Source organism: Melospiza georgiana, chromosome 2, assembly GCF_028018845.1.
Source record: "Melospiza georgiana isolate bMelGeo1 chromosome 2, bMelGeo1.pri, whole genome shotgun sequence".
NCBI lineage: Eukaryota > Metazoa > Chordata > Aves > Passeriformes > Passerellidae > Melospiza > Melospiza georgiana.
Window position 1 is genome coordinate 576,753 of NC_080431.1, and position 19,450 is coordinate 596,202.

At 47.8% G+C, this 19,450-nt stretch overlaps 1 protein-coding gene across 2 annotated transcripts in view; it reads right to left on the reverse strand.

Annotated features, from left to right (window-relative positions):
• Positions 1 to 19,450, reverse strand: part of LOC131097021 (glutamate receptor ionotropic, kainate 1) — a 102,180-nt gene that overhangs the window by 15,588 nt on the left and 67,142 nt on the right. Inside the window, exons 8-14 of one of the 2 annotated variants that reach the window (XM_058045691.1) lie at positions 14,769 to 14,876; positions 14,065 to 14,109; positions 11,414 to 11,527; positions 10,191 to 10,394; positions 9,599 to 9,822; positions 6,626 to 6,744; positions 2,103 to 2,320 (exon numbers count right to left, since the gene is read on the reverse strand). In XM_058045691.1, the coding sequence (XP_057901674.1) occupies positions 2,103 to 2,320; positions 6,626 to 6,744; positions 9,599 to 9,822; positions 10,191 to 10,394; positions 11,414 to 11,527; positions 14,065 to 14,109; positions 14,769 to 14,876 (1,032 nt within the window). The remainder of the gene's footprint in view (positions 1 to 2,102; positions 2,321 to 6,625; positions 6,745 to 9,598; positions 9,823 to 10,190; positions 10,395 to 11,413; positions 11,528 to 14,064; positions 14,110 to 14,768; positions 14,877 to 19,450) is intronic. The other variant, XM_058045692.1, reaches the window with a different exon arrangement.

Genomic DNA, 19,450 nt, shown 5'->3' on the forward strand with positions numbered 1-19,450 from the left:
TACATATTTCTGCCTGCAGGATTAATGGTGCAAAAAGAAATCAGTGTAAAACTAAAAACAGCTCTAGGAAATTTGTTCTGAGATTCTCATGTATAGCTCCAGGACCTAGTTCCTCTAAATATACAGGGATGCAACAGGATTTGAAGTTTTGTCTCTGAAGCTGAATTTGACTTCAGAATATCAAGGGCAGTGAGCTTCTTTGGGCATGAAAGAGCCAGAGGAGAATGCAGAGCTTGCTTTGCTGGAACATCTCCAGGTGGGTTTCCATCTCAGTGGAAATGTCAGCTCATCATTTCAGGAGCTCACTACAGCAAAATGCTGTAGCTGGTGTTTTCCTTTCAGCAAGGAAACATCTCTGCTCAGCCACAGCAGAGCCTTGCCAGGGGCAGTTCACCCCTGGCAGCACCAGCAGGGACAGACTGCCCAGGATCCCAGAATCCTGGGATGGTTGGGGTTGGAAGGGACCTCCAGAGATCACCCAGTCCAACCCCCCACCAAGGCAGGGTCACCTGGAGCAGGTGACACTGGAATTTTTGATTTTTGTGGTTTTGGGATGTCCCCAGAGAGGGAGAGATCTCTTGTCACAGATGTTGCTCTGCCCCACTGCTTTCCCCAGAGTCTCATCCCCTCCCGAGGCCCTGTGTGTGTGACTCCGTGAGCACCATCCTCAGACACCACAGGGAAAAGCCTGATCCTGGCTCATCCTGAGCCTGCCTTCCCTGCTGACACTGCTGAGGGAGCTGCTCAGGAATTCTGACTGTCACAGGGTTTTTGTGCATGTATTCTGGATTTATAGCTTGTTGGCTTTTGCACTGACATTTTATGAGATTATCCATTTGGTCTGTAATTAATATAATAATTAAAAAACAGGAAAAAGACATAATTATCACAGTTGTCTACCAAACAATTAGCTACAGAAAACTCTTCTCTTGCAGATGTGTTCAGGTGTGTGTGTGGCCCCTGCATTGACAGTCTGGGTAATATGATCATGGAGCACTCAAAAAAGGGACAAACAAACTTGCATTTTCCTGTGGAATTACCATGGTGCAAATGTGGCTTTCAGAAGGGGAAGCAGACTTTTCCAGCTGCTTTTTAGTGAAGTGGCTGGGAGGAAACAGCATCCCATCTGGAGGAGAATATCCCCATGTCCATGCCCTGGCTCCCATCAGTGGCAGATGGGTTTACCCCTTGCTGCACTTCACTGCCAGGCTTGTTTTCCACATGTCCTGGGGGAAACCTGCTGGGTTTTACATTCCTGGTGCTGAAGGATCCCCTGAGGCTGGGGTACCTGCTGTATTTACCTTCTCCAGTCCCTCAGGATGCTGTGGTTGTGGCTGTGGGTGAATTATGTATTTACAGACTCCTCTGATCCCTTGGGATGCTGTGGTTCTGGCTGTGGGTACCTGGTGAATTTATCTTCTCCTCTAATCCTTCAGGATGCTCTGGCCCTGGTTTTGGGTGAATGCTGCATTTCCCCATCCCAGCGATCCCCAGAGATTCTGTGGCTCTGGTTTGGGGTGAATGCTGCATTTCCCTGTCCCTGTGATCCCCGGGGATGCTGTGTGCCTGGGTTTGGGTGAATGCTGCATTTCCCCATCCCTGTGATCCCCAGGGATGCTGTGTGCCTGGGTTTGGGTGAATGCTGCATTTCCCTGTCCCTGTGATCCCCGGGGATGCTGTGTCCCTGGGCTTGGGTGAATGCTGCATTTCCCCATCCCTGTGATCCCCAGGGATGCTGTGTGCCTGGGTTTGGGTGAATGCTGCATTTCCCCATCCCTGTGATCCCCGGGGATGCTGTGTCCCTGGGCTTGGGTGAATGCTGCATTTCCCCATCCCTGTGATCCCCGGGGATGCTGTGGCCCTGGGCTTGGGTGAATGCTGCATTTCCCCATCCCTGCAATCCCCAGGGATGCTGTGGCCCTGGGTGAATGCTGCCTTTCCCCACCCCAGCGATCCCCGGGGATGCTGTGTCGCTGGTTTTTGGGTGAATGCTGCCTTTCTCCACCCCAGCGATCCCCGGGGATGCTGCGGCTCCGCCTCCCGGCCCCGCAGGAGCCCCGTGAGCGGCCCCGGCCCCGCGGCTGCCCCAGTTTTTGCCTTACCTTGAAGAAGGTCATGGTGGATCCGTCCCTGACAGCCCCGTACTCTATCTTGGTTTGCTTGGCCAGGTCATCTGCCGAGTCGATGGGAGATTCCATCCTCTCCACGGTCAGGAAGGCAGCCAGGTTGGCAGTGTAGGATGAGATTATGATTAAGGTGAAAAACCACCATATTCCTCCAACTATTCTGGTGGAAAGAGCTTTGGGCATCAGCTCTGATCCTGTTACAACACCATCAAAACAATCATATTAAAATGAGCCTTTCCTGATACCACGGCCTGGTTTTAGGCACAGAATGCTTTTATGAGCTGTAGCATGATAAAATGATTTCAACAATAATCTCACAGATGCACAGCTGACATTTATAATGGTAACACACTGGGAAGGGGATGTGTGCCATGATACATGACAAATGGAATTATCCTTGGGTCTAAGCCCCTTACCTCTCTGAGCTAACCAGCCTTGTGATATTAATCTTGTACATCCCCAGCAAGCTACTCTGGTATTTGTCTGCTCCCGGAGCCCCTTTGTGCCCGTACACTGCAATCAATTTTGTAACCAGAGCTCTTTAGCAAACGCTCTTCTGCTCCCAGCTGCCTGACAGAAATACCTCCCAGGAGGAGCCTGCCCCGTGCATCCTATTGACACAGCTCAGCACCAACAGGGAGATCAATGCAGCCCCAGTCACCTCCACTGAACCTCAGCTCAGCCCCCACAAACCCTCTTCTAGCAACGTGTGCTTCACCTCTGAGAAACCAGAGGGTCCATGGACACATCCCTTGGATCCTCAGGGCGATGCCAAGTTTTGGACAGTGTGTTTAACACATTATTCTGAACAGGTCTGAGCAGCTCTCTGCCATTGCCATAAGTCCCCACAGAGCACTATGTGTTACCTGCACTGCAATGGTTTCCAGGCACCCAGATAATCTCTATTTCAGCCACAGATATACTCGTGTTTCTAGGCATTCTGAGGCAAATCTTCTGCTCTTTAACTGGGGGGCCATTCTCAGTGAATTCTGTGCATAATGCGGGATTCAGGATCTGGTTCAGCAAAGCTCCTAGGTAGCCACCTGAGTAATTTGACTTCAAAGTAAAGGTTTTGCATCATTATTTTGCTGATGAGGGATGGACTTAAGAAAATACTTAAGAGCCCGTGAACAGAGTGCTCAGGGCTAAAGCTTTTGATTTCACAAACATTTTTCTATTACTGGAAAAACATGTTGACATATTATGCCTCCTCAGCTATTCACTGAGTTCTGCAAGAAATTTCAACATTGCATAGAATATTTTCAGACTTTGCAAAAACTCTGAATGTGACTTTTGGGGCAGAGACCGAAAGGGTAAAGCCTTCCCCACCAACCAGCAAACAGATTGGAGCTGTATTTGTAAACACAGAGCTGTGTCTCTTAAAGGTCAGAGCTAAGCTTAGCCCAAGGGTTGGAGTGTGTTGACAGAACTGCCAAACAGCGAGAGCAGTCTGAAGGCAAAAACTCTCACTTGAAATTTTCCAGGCCAAATGGAGTTGTTTCCAGAGCTGTAGCTCTGCCTGGGTTTGTGTTTGAGCTTCTGCTGTACTTTCTTGTTTTCCTGATTAGATTTCTTTTTCAATACAATGGAATATTTCCTTGTTGCTCTCTATTTCTAAGCTGAGGTTGAGCTGCAAAAGCTGTGCTCATTCAGGTCATCCTGAAAGGATTCTTGCTTTTAAGCTTAGGCAGCCATACAATAGAATTGCTGCACCTGGCCCCTGATGCTGTGCACACACATGGAACGTGCCAGTGCTGCTCAGGAGAGGATGGAAAATCCCTGTGAGCTGCACTTGTGGGGAGAGGTGCCAAACCTCCTGTGACTTCCTGCAGCAAAACATGGTTTGTGGGAAACTACACACTCAGTTCCCACCCTGGTAATCCTGCCCCGAGTGACTGCTCTGGTGAGGTGAGAGCAAACCCTGCTCCTGGCTGAGCTGAGTGGGGCAGCATTTCATTTTTCCCATGGTTATTGCAGGGTTCACCTTTCTGAGTGCCTCAGTTCCAGCAGAGAGCTCCGGTTTATCCTAGAGTGGCCTGGGCTGGAAGGGACCTTGAGGATCACCCAGTGCCACCCCTGCCATGGCAGGGATACCTTCCACTGTCCCAGGTTGCTCCAAGCCCTGTCCAGCCTGGCCTTGGACAATCCAGGGATCCAGGGGCAGCCACAGCTGCTCTGCCCACCCTGCCAGGGAGGAATTCTTTCCTAACACCAAATCTAAACCTACTCTGTCAGTCTGAGTCCATTCCCTGTGTCCTGTCCCTCCATCCTTGTCCCCAGTCCCTCTGCAGCTCTCCTGGAGCCCCTTCAGGCCCTGCCAGGGCTCTGAGCTCTCCCTGGAGCTTCTCCTCTCCAGGTGAGCACCCCCAGCTCTGCCAGCCTGGCTCCAGCCCTGCAGCAGCTCTGGGGCCTCCTCTGGGCTCTCTGCAGCAGCTCCAGGTGCTGCTGCTGTGTACCCAGGGCTGCAGGTGAGCTCTCACCTGGGCTCAGGGGCAGAATCCCCCCTTCCTGCTGCCCAGGCTGTGGGATCAGCCCAGGATCTGCTCCATCCCCCCTGCTCCACCTGGGCGCTCCCTGCTCCTGCCTGCCCCGCTCCTGGCTGAGCTGAGCTCTGAGGACAGCTCTCCTGTCTGACAGTGACAGCTTCCCTGCATGGATTGGATGAAATGTGCCCTGTTTGGATGCTTTTGGAGGATGCAAACACATCTGAGACTTCCAGGCAAAAACAGGGGAAGCAGCATCTAAATCAAAATGTTGCCAGCAAGACTCAGGGGCAGAGACAATACTTGCTGAAGTCTCTCTAGTGCCTTTTTATGGCAGACATGACAGCCAATCCTGATCCAGACTTTGCTCACGCTCTGTAGAAAAGAGAAAGTCTGATCATCACATTTTAAAATTTAATCACAAGTGGCTTCCAGTCAAGCATAACGAGCAGCTGCTGCCAGGAGGAGGAGTGCAACGCTAGACCCAGATTCCACCACCGCTCCCATCATGTCCAAACTCTTCACGTGACCATGAGGCACAGACAATCACACCACAAGTTTGCACATGGAAACATTTGTGTTGCCTTACAAATGTTTGCTGATGCCTTTCTTTCTTTTTCTCTCTTTCTTTTGTTTTGCTTTGAATCTCCTTAAAAGACAAGCAGAGTCTGGTTGGGGCTGACTGTCATGTACCCAAGGTAGTGGTAACGAGCAGACACTGCATCCCACAGTTTGCTGTGGATGATGGTAAACTCCAAAAAAGGCAGGACAGGAAACACAAAATCCTGGGGCACTTTCACACACAGGGCAACCACAGTTAGATACACACACCTGCCTGATACTGTAAAACCTCAGCCTGCGTTTTACTGACAAATTGGAAGGAAAACAAAACAAAAAAGCTCCAAACCAAAGCAGAAATGCTCTTCTTTCATCCAACCTCCTTCAAAGCAACTTCTGTGGGGAAGTTCTGTACTCTCTCAATACAATAATGCACCACTAAAAGCAAGTGCCTCCTAGGTCAATACAAATTTTATTCTCTACCACATCTAGGAAAAAAATCCTCTTTAGTTTTATATTTATTTTACTCATGTCTGTTAAAGAGGAAGGAATAAACTGTACCTGTATGAATGCAGAGATGGTTTTACATTCCTCACTTAAATGTTTAGGAATTTAATACCAAGGTGCTGCTGGGCTTTGCCTTTTTGGTTGTCGTGGGATGGGGTCTTTTTTATTCAGCTTTGATTCAACTTGAAATGTTTGTCAGAAAACATTTTCTCTCTTTTCAGTGGACCCCAGTGGTTGTGAAAAGTGATTTAATTGGAAATCTTGGGACATAAATGCCATAAACAAATGTGTTTAGTACATAGATCTATTTGACTTCCCACATGGAGTAAGCTTCACTGCCCCTCCTTGGCATCTGAATAAAATGTCAGCTGTTTCCAAAATCATCAGTAACAGGGGCTTGTGACCGGGTTAAGTTAAGGCTTCTAGGGTTGGATGATTTACAGAAGGATAGGGCTCATACCTGCAGAAAAGCCATAGAAAACCAGGGTTTGGTGTTGGTTTTAAACAAGTGTTTGACAAGTGCCTACAAACTCAACAACCCTTCTGGAGAAAGAGCATCTTTCCCTGTTTGGCAGCTGGAACAGTTCTTCTAGGGCAGCTGAGGCTGTTTGTGTTGGGATGAAGCCCAACATTTTCCTGTTGTCAAACCTCCAATACCAATAAACTCAACTTCAGCACGAGGCACTTCGTATCCCTCTTGCAATGAAATTCCATTTCAGCTGCGGAATTCCCGTGCTCCCCTTCCTCTCAGACGCTGGCCCTCCTTCCTCCTGGCCTGGGCTGCAGAGTTCCCCAGCGGCAGTGGCCCTCGGCTTCCCTCCCCTGCGCTAGCCTGCGTGCGTGAGGTCAGGTTTTACAGTACATGCTGTTTACAGAGGGTGGAGTTTACCAGCACAGAAGCCCTTGAGCAGACTGTGGGACGTGTGCGAGAACGAAGTGTAACCGGTGTACCTTGCTGCATGAGAGCTCCAACTCCAAACCAGAAACTATTTAGTAAAGTAAAATTGTTTTCCACCACATCTGAGTCTGGGTTGCACGGGTGGGGGTTATACCACTCGTATGGTGTAAACCTGTGGCAGTCAACAGAAACAGTCTGTAAACATCGAGCAGAGGACACACAGCAAACCTGCTGAGCAGCGCGGCACCACGCGGGGAACGGGCACGGGACAGCCTGGCACGGAGGGATGACCCAGGCCAAAGGAGAGCTGGGCATGAAGGGTGTCCTGGGACATGGGCACTGCCCCGTGCCAAAGGAGAGCTTGGCATGAAGGGCGTTCCCAGGCATTGGCACTGCCCCGTGCCAGCTGTGGATCAGCTGTGGAGCGATGGATGGCACGCTGCTGGGCCTGGCACGGGCACTGCTGGGAGCCATGGCAGCTCCTGGGCAGCAGCCCTGTCAGCGCAGCACCCCTCACTGTCAGTGCATGCTGGACGTGCTGTCCCTGCAGCAGCACTGCCCAGCATTCCAGCATCACGGGAGGTTCTGAGCTGGCAGGCACCCACCAGGACCATGGGGTCCCCCTCTGGAGCAGGTGCCCCACAGGCTGGGCATTCAGAGCCCCCTGCTCTGCCCAGCTTGGGAGGCAGCTCCCCACGCCACAGGGACGCGGGATGGGCACTGCAGGGATGGAGCTGCACAGGGATCCCTGGAGAGCTCTGGGCTGAGCACACGCCCAGCAGGAGCACCCCAAGGACTGCTCCTCCTCCCCAGCGCCACGTGGCTTCCTCATGGAGCGTGTGGATGCAGCTTTAATTGACAACCTCACCCAACACGTTCTAATTGCTGTTGCAACAATATAATTAAGCATTGAATTTATGCACGGTTGTGAGTGGCGTGCCTTGCCTGGCTGAAGTAATGAAGTCTGGTAATAATGAACCCGTTAATTGGGAGAGGATGTAGCTTAGGATGCCATCAGCTGCACAATACCCAGAACAAGAGTATGAAAAATCATGACAAAAGACAGAGTTTCCAGGTTCAAGTTACGACAGTTCTGCATGTACCCATCAAAAGAAAAGCAATTCCCAAGTTAGATGTTTCAGATTTCTGCTGCAATAATGGAAGCAGGTGTTGTGGAGTGACCAGACTCAGCTCATGCACACAGAGGGAAACACATCCTTCACAAGAGACCTCCAATTAGGACCAGTAGGTTTCCAAGAGCCCTAGGAGTGAAGAGTTCCCCCCACAGTGTTCACACAGGACAGGAAGAAGAATAAATCCCTCTGTCTGACCTGCCTGGAAGCCCAAGGCTGGAATTTTGCAGGGTTTCAGAAAACCACAGCATTTAGCGAGCTGGAAAGAAATGTCTCCATCACAGAAAGAGCAAAAGTGCCATGAAATTCTGGCAGCAAAGCCTTGTCTTCCAGACTGGGAAGGTTTTTCTAGCCCTGGCTATCAATTTCAGCCCTGAAGAGGCAGGGTGTATGCCTCTTTTACACCTCAAAACAAAAGCTGGTTTTCCTGTTTTTCTACTACTGCACTGAGCTCTGGTTTACAGTTCAGTAGAATTCACTGCTCAGACCTTCTGCTTTCCTGGCCTTTTCCCCCCTGCTTTTCTCCCTCTCCAGCAGCAGCTGTGCTGAGGTTTCTGATAAAGTTGAGATGCTCAAGGTCACCCAAGCACCTTTTCACACAGATCTGTGTGACATTATTGACTCAGCTACTTGGCTGTACCTTCACTGACGTAACAGCACAGCTGAGATGGCATTAGCAGAAGGGGAAATTCTGGCAGAAAACACCTTGTTCAGCCACTGGCAGTGTACTTGGAACAGAGCTTTGCCAGCCCGCAACCCTTCACAGCGATAAAAACTCAGTGTTTGAGTTTAAAAATTAATGTAACAATGACAGGGCTATGTAAGACTCAGAGACAAATGAGAAATTATTCAGCTGCTGAAAAGTTGAAAGAAATGACAGGAGGATTATACCAGTCTGTGCAAATTATTCCCAAGTATTTGTTTTCCAGGAACTGATGTCAAAATGTGGGTAGCCGTGTAATTTACTGTGACAGTGCTAAGAAGTGGATGGTTTCTGGGGTTATTAAAAGCAAACAATATTTGCTGAAACACTTTGCAAATCTTATAGAAATCTTGGTGTATTTGGAGACACGGACAGGTCTCGATGTGGGTTTTGAGAGCAGCTTAGCTTAAAATGTATAAATCTAAATTAACATGAGCACAATTTCACTTCTTCAGTCCATGCAGCTGAATCTAACCAGGCACTGCTTTCAGGCATCAGCTCAAGGAAAGCATTTGTGTTTCCTTCCACTGTTCTGAGGTGGAGAGGGCTGGGGGATGTTTTCAGTCTTGGCACACAAGTGCAGAAAAGTCAATCTGCCAGACAGGAGCAGATTTAAGATCAGTCATGACTGAGATCATGGGCTGTGTACAGCGGAGTTATTATTTATGGTGCAGTGAGGCACTGCAGGAGCCTGTGGGAAGCGGTGAGTAACTGCACACAGCCCCACAGCTGCTGGGGAGGGATAAACTCCTCTTTCACCTCAGGCCACCCCTGGGAGGTCAACCATGGCCTCTCCTCCTCTCATGCACAGAACCAGTTTGGGTGGAAGAGACCTCTGAGGCTGGGCCTCCAGCAAAACCAGGTTCAGCTTTTGTGTCTTTTACCTGTGACCTGTGTGCACCGTGAGTGCAAAGGGAAATGCCTACACGCAAGTAACAAACTGCTTTTCAGCACATGTCTGCTGGGGGGGTGCCTCCTGATGCATCCCATGGGATATTTCACTGCGAACAGCCCTTAAAAAAAGCACAACCTCAGTGCAATACAGGAAAGCAGTGTTGATGAGAAAAGACCAAGCCTTTGCAGAAAGTTTTTAGGACTGGATAACCCCCTGAGGATGGTGCTCCAGAGCCCATCCAGCACCTGTGAGGGGAGAGGCTGTGGGTGCATCCAGAACTCTGTCCCAGCCTTACCTGGCAATGACAAAGAGGACACAGCTGACTCCGAGGCAGGCCAGGAGAACATACATCCAAATATCTGGAGAGAGAGGGTTTAAAAAGGAGAAAACGCCGGGGTTGGTCCCGTTGGGCTTCCGGTACAAGATGCTGATTCCCAGTGTCATGAAGGGCTTGGAGAAATCAATCACTTTCTCTCTGACATAGGTAATGGTGAGAGGAGCAACAGCCAGGTCAGCTTTCTGGAAGCACAAAAGGGAAAACACTCATCTCCTTCGTGTTCAGCAAACCCACTGCAATTTCCTCCATTTCTTTCCCGAGTATTAAAAAACAAACCACTTTTGGCTCAAATTCAACAGAATTTAACATTTCCAGGGTATTTTAGGGGGTGTGACATTCCATTTCCTCTTTTTACAAGGAAGGGGGACTTGGCCACAGATGGACATTTCCCCCCAACACCTGCAAACTGCTCATTCAGACGTTCCTACTCTGATGGATGGTAAAACAGACACAGCAGTGGCGCTTGGAGGTGAAACCCACAGCAAAGATTTCAGATACAGAATACCCCAGGCGAAAGGAGAACAGAGAGAGAAGAAGGGTTCAGTCTTACATGATCTATGAGCTCCTTGACCATCCCATTCCACTCTCCCTTGTCATTCTGGGCTCCGTATTTGCCGTCAGAAACGAGTTTGACCTCATAGATGAAGCCTAAGATGTTTGACAGCTCCTTGAGCAGGTCCAGGCAGTACCCCTCGAACCTGTCATTGCCATACAAGGGCTTGTCAGACTTCTTGTACATCACGTAGGGATCCTCCTGCAGGAAAGCACAGCACACAGGCAGGGAGAGATGTGAGCCTGGGCTCGGGTTAGATCGCTTTCTCTACACAATGCTAATATTTTCCACAGGGATTGCAAGTACATGGAAACCAGCAATTTACTGTGTGCATTAAAAGCTCTTCTAGGTGTGTTAACAAACTCACTGAATGAATTAGTGATGAGCATAGGGGCCCTAATTTTCAGTGGAATGGACCATTTGGGGCTCCCAGGGGCTTTAATTCCAGTTGTGCCCAGCAGCTCCAAACTCTGACCCAGGGTCTGGATCCTGCATTGTCCCATTCCAAGGGACAGGAAGGGATACTGAAGGACAGAGGATCCTAAATAACAGAAAAAAAAACCCAGAAGGGGAAACTAGCATTTTGTATTCTGTGAAAAATAAGTCTTTACTCAGAAAAAGCTTCAAATGGAGCAAACAGGGAATGGAGAACAGCAAAGGCAGATTACAAAGTACATTTTTGCTTTCCCTTTAACAGGATTTTGGATAGGAGAAGATCTGGGCAAGCAGTTTAATGCGCCAAAACACCTGTGTAGGAGTAGTAGACACACAGTATAGAAAGAGCCTTTGAGCTCTTTCCCTCCTCCTGAGGAACTAGGCAGAGCAATTGGAAAAAAGTGGCATTACTGGGCATGCAGAGAGCACAAGGCAGAGCAGCTCCCAAATACCCAGTTACAGCTTTTCCATTCCTCACACAATGTAAGCACAATGACTCAATCTGTCTGTCTGCTGTTTACCACTTCCCTTCAGCCCTCTTTGTCTCGTTTCCAGTAAAACAAAGGCTGTGTGAGCAGTGACTGCAAAGCTGAGTGTTTGTGTGTGTTCCTTCTTCCGGGAGGAAAAGGGCGCAGGGTTTGTCTGAAACGCTGGAGAAGGGGAAACAGTTTTGGAGGCAGAGACTCTGGGAGCCTTCCAGTGGCAGTGTGGTGTTGTGGAGCCAGTCTCATGTGTGTGTGTGTGTGTGTGGATGCTGAGCCCGAATGGAGCTGGGGCAGCCTTACCAGGATGGTGGTGACGATGAGCGTGCGGTTGGCCAGCGAGTCCGTGATGTTGGTGGAGCGGTCCTTGTTGCTGTCCGTCATGTTAAGGCCACTGTAGGAGTTCCACACCCCAATCTGCACACAGGAGAGCGGCTCAGAGGCTGCCCTAATCCCCCAAACCCCCAGCACTGCCCTCAGGGCTCACTCAGGAAGGGACCCAGTGCTACAACAGGGCGGCAGCTCGGGGAAAGGCAGCAGCACCACGGGCTGATCCAGAAACCCCAGGCAATGACTGCAAAATGCATAAATGCAAACCCAGGAGCACTGAGAGTGTGAGGCTTGGCAGTGCAGTGCTGGGGTGGCCAGCTGGCAACCAAAGTGGAACAGGCTGGCTTTGTTCCCTGCTAAAAAAAAGTCAAATGTCTATTTTTATGGGATTTTAAAAAATTTTGTCGATGGTGGAGTTGAGACATGTGGAAAGACCTCTCTGTTCTGATAGAACAGGTTAAAAGCCTGAATAGCTACCCTGGAACTTGGGTAGGATGGATGCACTGGCCTTTTGCTTGCCCTGTGCCTTCAGCAGGTTTAGCAAAGATTATTCTGTCATTCCTGGACTCCTGCATGTGCCAGAGCTATCAAGGTGGTACATTTAACACCCTGAGCAGTATTTGCTCAGCAAACATCAGTGGCCAAAGGCAAATTCCTTTCCAGCCCTGGAGACAGTGAAAACTTCCAGTATTTACTGCCCAATCCAAAGCCTCCAGGGAAGATATTTGTCCTTTCAGTGGATTTGGATCTACGCTGTGGGGCAGAAATTATAATCATGTTATTTCTTCACATCAATATTTACCCAACTTTAAACGCAGGCTGGAAACATCTCCTGTGTTTTTCCCTTTGGATTTTCATGCCCAGCCTGGCTGAGGGCTGATGTGAGGAGCTCCAGGCAAGGAGCTGGCTCAGGCAGTTTGATTTATGCTGGGCACTGTGGAGAGCACAACCATTTCAAGCAAACTCGGGGTTTGTGTCCCCACGTGCCACTGCTTTTGCCCCTCACAAACATTTTATTTCCAAATTCCTAATGGGGACACCCATGTCATTAAAACAAAAACACCAAGCATTTGTCAGTCATTCCCTTTGTTTCCAAAACTACATAAGTTGGGGAAGCTGATCTGGAAAGTGCACAGATTTACAAAGGAGATGAAATGTTGGCTATTATGGCAGCCTGAGCCAGGAATACAGTAAATATCAGTGTCCTTGGATTTGCACCAGGGTGGATGAGCCCTTCTGCTCCCTGTTACTGACTGGGAACGTGTTTGTTGTCTGGCAGCAGGGAAGGAGGAGGACAGCCACGAGACCGGGGAGCAGCAGAGTCACAGAGCACACACAGAACACCAGGAGAGCACTGGGCAAAGGGACAGCTCTGCAGGACAGCCCTGCCCGGAGGGGCACCAGGGAGGAGGAAGGACCACACCAGGTAGGACACCACTGGGGAGCTCAGGGGCGTTTTGCAGTTTAGTGACAAGTGTGACAGGCGCCACGTGCCCTCCCCAGCGAGCCCCTGCTCTGAACCAGCTGTAATTTGGTTCAAATCAGCTCAGCAGAACATGAGGTGCTGCAGCCCAAGGGGAGATTGCTTCTGTGTGTCAGGGGATGATCTACTCCCCAGGAAGGAGGGGAGAGGGCCTTTGTGCCCCAGCCTGATCTGCTGCAGATTAAACTGGGTTATTAAGGATGCATGTGCTCCCTGAGAACACAGGCAGGCTTGCAGAGGATGTTTTACACTGGTCTATTCTCACAAAAACAGCCCAAACCCAAAACCTTTCTACACTGTGCAAGAGAGGGGGGTGTGGAATAATGAGATCTGTGTGGACCACGGGCAAAATACAATTCTAAGCACTACAAAAAGTTTCTGTCTCATGACTGCAGAACACTTCAGACTCAGTGGATGCAGTTTTTATCTTCTCCTCCTAGAACAGCAACCAGGGGTTGTAAGTCCTGTGGGGAACAGTGCGTGGAGCTGGTCTCCAAATCCCACTTTTGTGTTTTAAGCACCTTATGTTCAAAGAGGGATGAGATTCCTGGGGTAATTTACATCTTTTATAAACAAGCTTAGTCCCAATTTCCATATGTTAGTGAATGACAGCACCCACTTAATCATCTCTATTCTTTTCTGTAAGGAGCTAATAACACACTCATCCAAATTTTGAGGCAATAATGCTCGAACACTGCCAGCACTGAGAGGTTTGTGTGGGGAAAAACGCCTCCAGCCCTGCACATTAAGCCAGACTTTGGAGCTGGTGCCAATACACATCCAAAATACTGTAATTTTACCCTGTAAATTTTAGGTGAATCAGGAAGGATGGCACAGGAGAAAAGGAATGGTTTTGCTGCAGCAGGGGCCTTTACTCAAGGATGGGAAAAGCACAGCTCCCAAGAAGTAAAATAATAATTAAACCCCCCTGAATTTGGTGAAAAAGCTGAATCCTGCCAAGATCTTAGTCTTTGCAATTACAGTGTCTCAAGTGGAGAAAAACTTATCCTACCAGGAAAATTCCTTCTTTCAGAGAGACTGTTGTCTCTAAACTGCAATAGGAGAGTCACCATTAAAACCCAAAGGCTGAGTGAGAGGACCCAGCCCAGAGGGTTTTGGCATCACCTGTCTGTGTACAAACCTTCTTCCACACTTTATACAAATGATTAGAACCCTCGCCAGCAGCCTTGGTACAGGGAAAAACAAACAGAGTGCTTCATTAAAAATGAAAAGAGAAGCTGTCTGGAGAGCTGTGTGGGAGCAATTACAGTTAAATTCTCCATTAACCCATCAGCAATCACCACCCCGAGCTGAGCCAGCACGCAGAGCAAGGGCCAGCAGCCTCGGGAGCTGCTGTCACCTGGGCTGGGGCTGGGGACACCCGCAGCTGCCACCCCAGGGCAGCCCATATCGCTGGCTGAGGGCTGGGAAAGGGAAAGAGAGCAAATCCCATCCCAGGAACCTGGAGAATTCCCAGCAACTCCTCTTTGTTGAGGTTGCTACTCAAGCACCTTCTTTCCTGTCTCCCTCATGTCACATTTATCTCTGCACTGCTAGATAAATTTATCTATCTCTAGGTATGAATTTACCATCCACTGTTGCAGTGGCAAGAATTGAAAACGAGGTGCACTGAGGATGATTCTTTCCAATAGACAATATTGCCTGCCCCACATTCCTCTCCCATACCTGGAAATGCACTGCACAATAAAAACCCAATCTTAGAGCAGCTCTGCTTTAACTCTGACTCAAACCACTTGAGAATGGCGGGGATTTTTACCCCAGTCACAGGAGGTTCAACTGAGGAACCAAGCCCTTGTCAAATGAACACTAGGCCGTGCTTTTTACCTTTTCTGTGCCTTCCTCCTTGAGGCTGATGATGTCCAGGTCGAAGTCCTTCCTGAGCCCGTCGGTTTTGTTGAAGGTGATGCGCCCGGTGAGGCCCTCCCACCGTGCCTGGGGACACAAACACAGCCTGCCTGTGGCACCCAGCAGGAGCCACTCGGAGCCCACGGCAGGGGCTGTTAATAATAACAACTGCAATTCAAATACACCACGGTGTCAGATCACTTCCAAATCTGGGGGCTTTCTAGCATATGTGCCTTTGCTACTCTGACAAAACCCCTTTTTTTTTTGTTTAGTTTCTTTTTGATGTTTTGCATTTTGCAACCAGGCACAAGTCTGTGACAGTTTACATAGATTGATTTACATATGTGTGGTACTGATAAAAAAATGCAGACTGACCAAAGAGAGAGGGAGAATCATATGTGCCCAAAGCCAGCACCGCACAAGAATTCACTGCAGTTTCAGTCTCCTGTATCTTGTGAGCCTCCCACCAAGCCTGTTTGCCTTGAAATGAGATCTCCCTCCCTCCCAGCCCATTTTGTCCCCAGAGCTGGTGCTTATCCATAAAACAAAGTGATGGGTTTAAAAGTGCAGCCAATCTTGATAATCTATTTTTGGGAGGCCCCCCATTAGATTAAATTTGTCAGAGATACAAGGAGAGCTGACGATAAATGATGGCATTGTTCCTTCGTGTGTGTCAGCCATATAATTTTAAATTACAAGCTTTTCCACCACACATCGTTCCTTGCCTCATTTAATTTATTGGAGACAGAGGACAGAAGTAAAGCTGCATTAAAAATCACCCTTACAGACTGGTGTCCCCCCTCCCTGCTTAATCTGAATTCCAGCCCTGAATCTGCAGGATTTAATCTTGGATGCTGGGGAGTTCTCACCACATGCCTCAGGCAAATCTGGTGCATGTGGAATTTGTGGAAACAAAATACACACTTGGATACACACTTAAGCAACATAAGAATGGAAAAGCATCAGTGCAACAAATTTGCTGTGAGATTTTCCGTCTTAATGACTTGGGAGCATACACAAGTCTCTGCTGTAAACAGTGAAACACTTGCAGGGTTATTTATTACTTATTAATTATAATGATATAATCAAGATAGCACATGGATGAATATGGACACATATGGATGAATTTCAATCTCTAACATCCCTTTTTCCAGCCTGTCTTTTTATTCCTCTGATGTGCCCCCATCTCTGTTTCATAAAGTTGCAACATTTTATAAAATCAGTTTCTCAGGAGGTTCAGGGAGTGTTTCTCAGAAATGGTAAATGATGATGGGATTTTAAAATCCTAATGGTGAGGAACACGCTTCAGACACCATCTGAATTCTGAATTTAATTTCTGAATTTTATTTTATTGCTTCTAAAGCAAAACAGAGAAAGCATCATGCTAATTAACAAACTGAAATGGAGCAGATCTTCCTGAAAAGCCAGAAGCTGCATCTGTGTGTATCAGAGGGATGGGATTTCATGCTTTCACACACAGAATTTATAGCCATTTTTATGTTCCTGGTGACACATTGAGTGTTACAGGACATCATAAAAGCTGCATTGGAGCCTGATCAGGTAATTGATCAAAGAGCATCACTGTGAGCAGCTGCTCAGACCCTTTCTTACCGAGCCTCGAGAAGGGAGTGGACAGACAGGTTACAGATACAGCTTCAGAGCTGGCAGGCACCTCCATGGCCAAAATACAGCAAGCAGCCTAGTGAGAGCTGTGGAACTCCCTGCTGTTACTGTGGAACCCCCTGCTTTCACTGTGGAACCCCTGCTTTCACTGCTGGAAGGGGTGAGCATTGTGGGGAAAGCACAAGCTGAGCTCTGGGGTTAAATATTCCAGTTACAATCCCTGTCAATAGATTGATGGGAAATTACAACGTCAGGAGAACAGAGCTGACTCAGCCTCCAAGGTCAAACACTCCAGAGGAGTTTTATCAATTCCCACCCATCACAGGTCTGTATCAATTTCCATTTCACCATCTTGGATCAATGCAGCAGCCCCCATTCCAGCCAGGGCCAATCAACAGTTCAATCCCAGAACTGATCAGTTCAGCTGCTTCCAGCCTTATCAGAGACTCATGGAATATCCTGAGGGAGAGGGACCCCCAGGGATCACCCAGCCCAGCCCCTGGCCTGCACAGACACCAAACAATCCCACCCTGTGCATCCCTGGGAGCAGTGTCCAAACTGACTCAAAAAATTCCCCAAACAGGCCAGATCCAGTTATTTTTGTAGAACACACCTGCATTTTTTATTGGCTCTCTTTTTCCCTTCTCTTGCTGTCTAAGTGTAACTTGAACATTTGGAAACTTTCCCCTAAAGGCAAGCAATCAGCTGGGTTTTTCCCTGGCTTTAATGGGAGTTTGGTCAGAAATCAGTCCCTGGACTGTTCCTTGAGAGAGGAGTACACTCAGAAGCTGGAGTGAAGTCCAGTTGGAGATAGGAATATTCTCCTGCCTGCTCTGTTTTGTCCTGGGGTTATTTTGACCCATGGTATATATATTTAATTCTTGGGGTTATAATCTCTTTATTATCAGAAGTTCCTAGGCAAAATGAACATCAGTTATTGATGCAATGTACATTGCTAATTAACCACAGGGGTGAAAGAACCAATATTCCCAATTTCTGATGAGGGCTTTGATGGTACCTGACACTTGAATGAAAAATTCAAAAACTTAGGAACACTTAAACCTACAATGCTCAGAACACGTCAGGTTTCTCTTATGTAACAAAACCTCCCAAAGCCGTAAATATCAATATCTCTATAATAATAAATAATAAATCAATAAATAATAACCAAAATGCTACTGACCGAGACCAGTTTAATTTTCCTTTGGTTTTCTTTCCTTTGGGAAGAGAAAGCCCCTGCTTTATTGGAATTGCAGAGAGAGCTGCCAGATTGAAGTGACAGTGATATTGCTTCTCCTTGGAGTGGAAATCGTGTGTGATGAGCCACACATCAACTTGTCAGCCCTCACAATTAATCCTCTTATTACCAGAGATCCCCAGGATTATGGAATTCAGTGAGTTAGGGTATGGCTTGGCCATTATCCTGCTCCAAATCTGGCATAACTGATGGAATAAAGAGAATTTCAGCACTCGCCAGCGCAGGGCTTTATCTGTGGAGATAAACTGAGAATTGTGATGCTCCACAGCCTCTTTTCTTGGAAGAGGTCCAGGAAGAGTCCTGGCCTTTCCCTGAGCAGCACTGGAATGGAAATGCAGTGAGAGGCAGAAAGGGGCATTTTCCACGGCCAGAGGGATGGGATTATAGCGGACTGTGAACAGGGAAAATTGTGAACTGTGTTTGTGCAAGCCTGGATATATTAACCATGTCCTGAAAAAATGTTCTGTGCAGCAAATATCAAAACATCCTCCATGCATTCAGATAAAGTCACTTTATAATGTTTCTAGCTTGCTTTTTATAAACAAATCTATTGCCCAGGAAACATTCAATGAGCTGAAAACAGAATGGAAGAAAATATATGCAATCTTTTTGTCAAACAGCTTGTTTTGATTTTGGATATCACAGTGCCAGTACCCTGGCAGATAATTTTTTATCAATTTTCATCAATTCAATATGTATTTATTCCCAGCATGCAATCCTGCAATTACTTTGCAATCTGGGCATAGATAATTCCATAAATAAGTGTTTTTCCACTTGAAATTTGATTTCAGAGTAAGAATGCCTATTGACATCGCCCTCAGCCTCATTGTCTTCTCGGGAAGCTGAGCTTTATTTCCTAATAAAGCACCATGGGATGCAGGTCAGGCAGTTGTTTTGTTTGCTCTCCTAATTAAGAGATTTCAGGTCAAAGCAGCAGCCACTAATAGGCTCAGAGCAGAAATGCACTTCATGGACTAGCAGTAAAGTTTATGAGAAATGAAACAAAGAAAAAAGATTGTTTTAGTGAGAGTGAATCAAGTGTTACTATTAAATTATCTGGTGAGAGAAGTCCTACCAAAGTAAACTGCTGTTTCAATTTGATGTAGCTGAATATTGTAGCACCAGAGCCCAGAGAAGAAATCCAGCCAGCACCCCCAGACCCTGTCACTGCTCAGGGCTAAAATGCAATAAAAAAGATGCAGCAGAAGAGATTTTATTTCATGGTTTGGAGCAAGATGTTGTCATCTTTTCCCAGTCATGGCACAAAGATTTCAGTGCTGCCCCACAGCCCCTGTCTCAGAGAGCAGGGGAGATTTCCTGGCTCCCGTGGCATCAGGCTCCTGTACTGCTCTCTCCTTCTGATGTGTTCCACTCTGCAGGAAAACACTCCCAGGAAAGCACTCTGACAGGCTGACTCTGGGAGTAATCAAAGACCAGGAACAACAGAAATGTTCTGTTCTTACGAGATTCTTTGTGCTCCTGTGTTTGGAGCTGCTGCCAGTCAGAAACACAACAAACTGATGGATCCCTCTGCAGATGGATTGCTTTCCCTTCTGTCATAATTTAAATTTCTACTTTTACTGTATTGAGAAACCTCCAGTCCCCTCTCCTTCCAGTACTGAATGCAGATGGATGGCTCTCCCTCCTGGTCTCAGTGCTTGGCATGGATCTCCTCAGAAACACAGCAGGAGCTGAAATCTCTACAGGTCTCTTTCAATCTCTGAGATCTTTCTCTGTGGTTCTGCCTGAGGCCATTTAACAGTCCCTCAGAATCCAACCT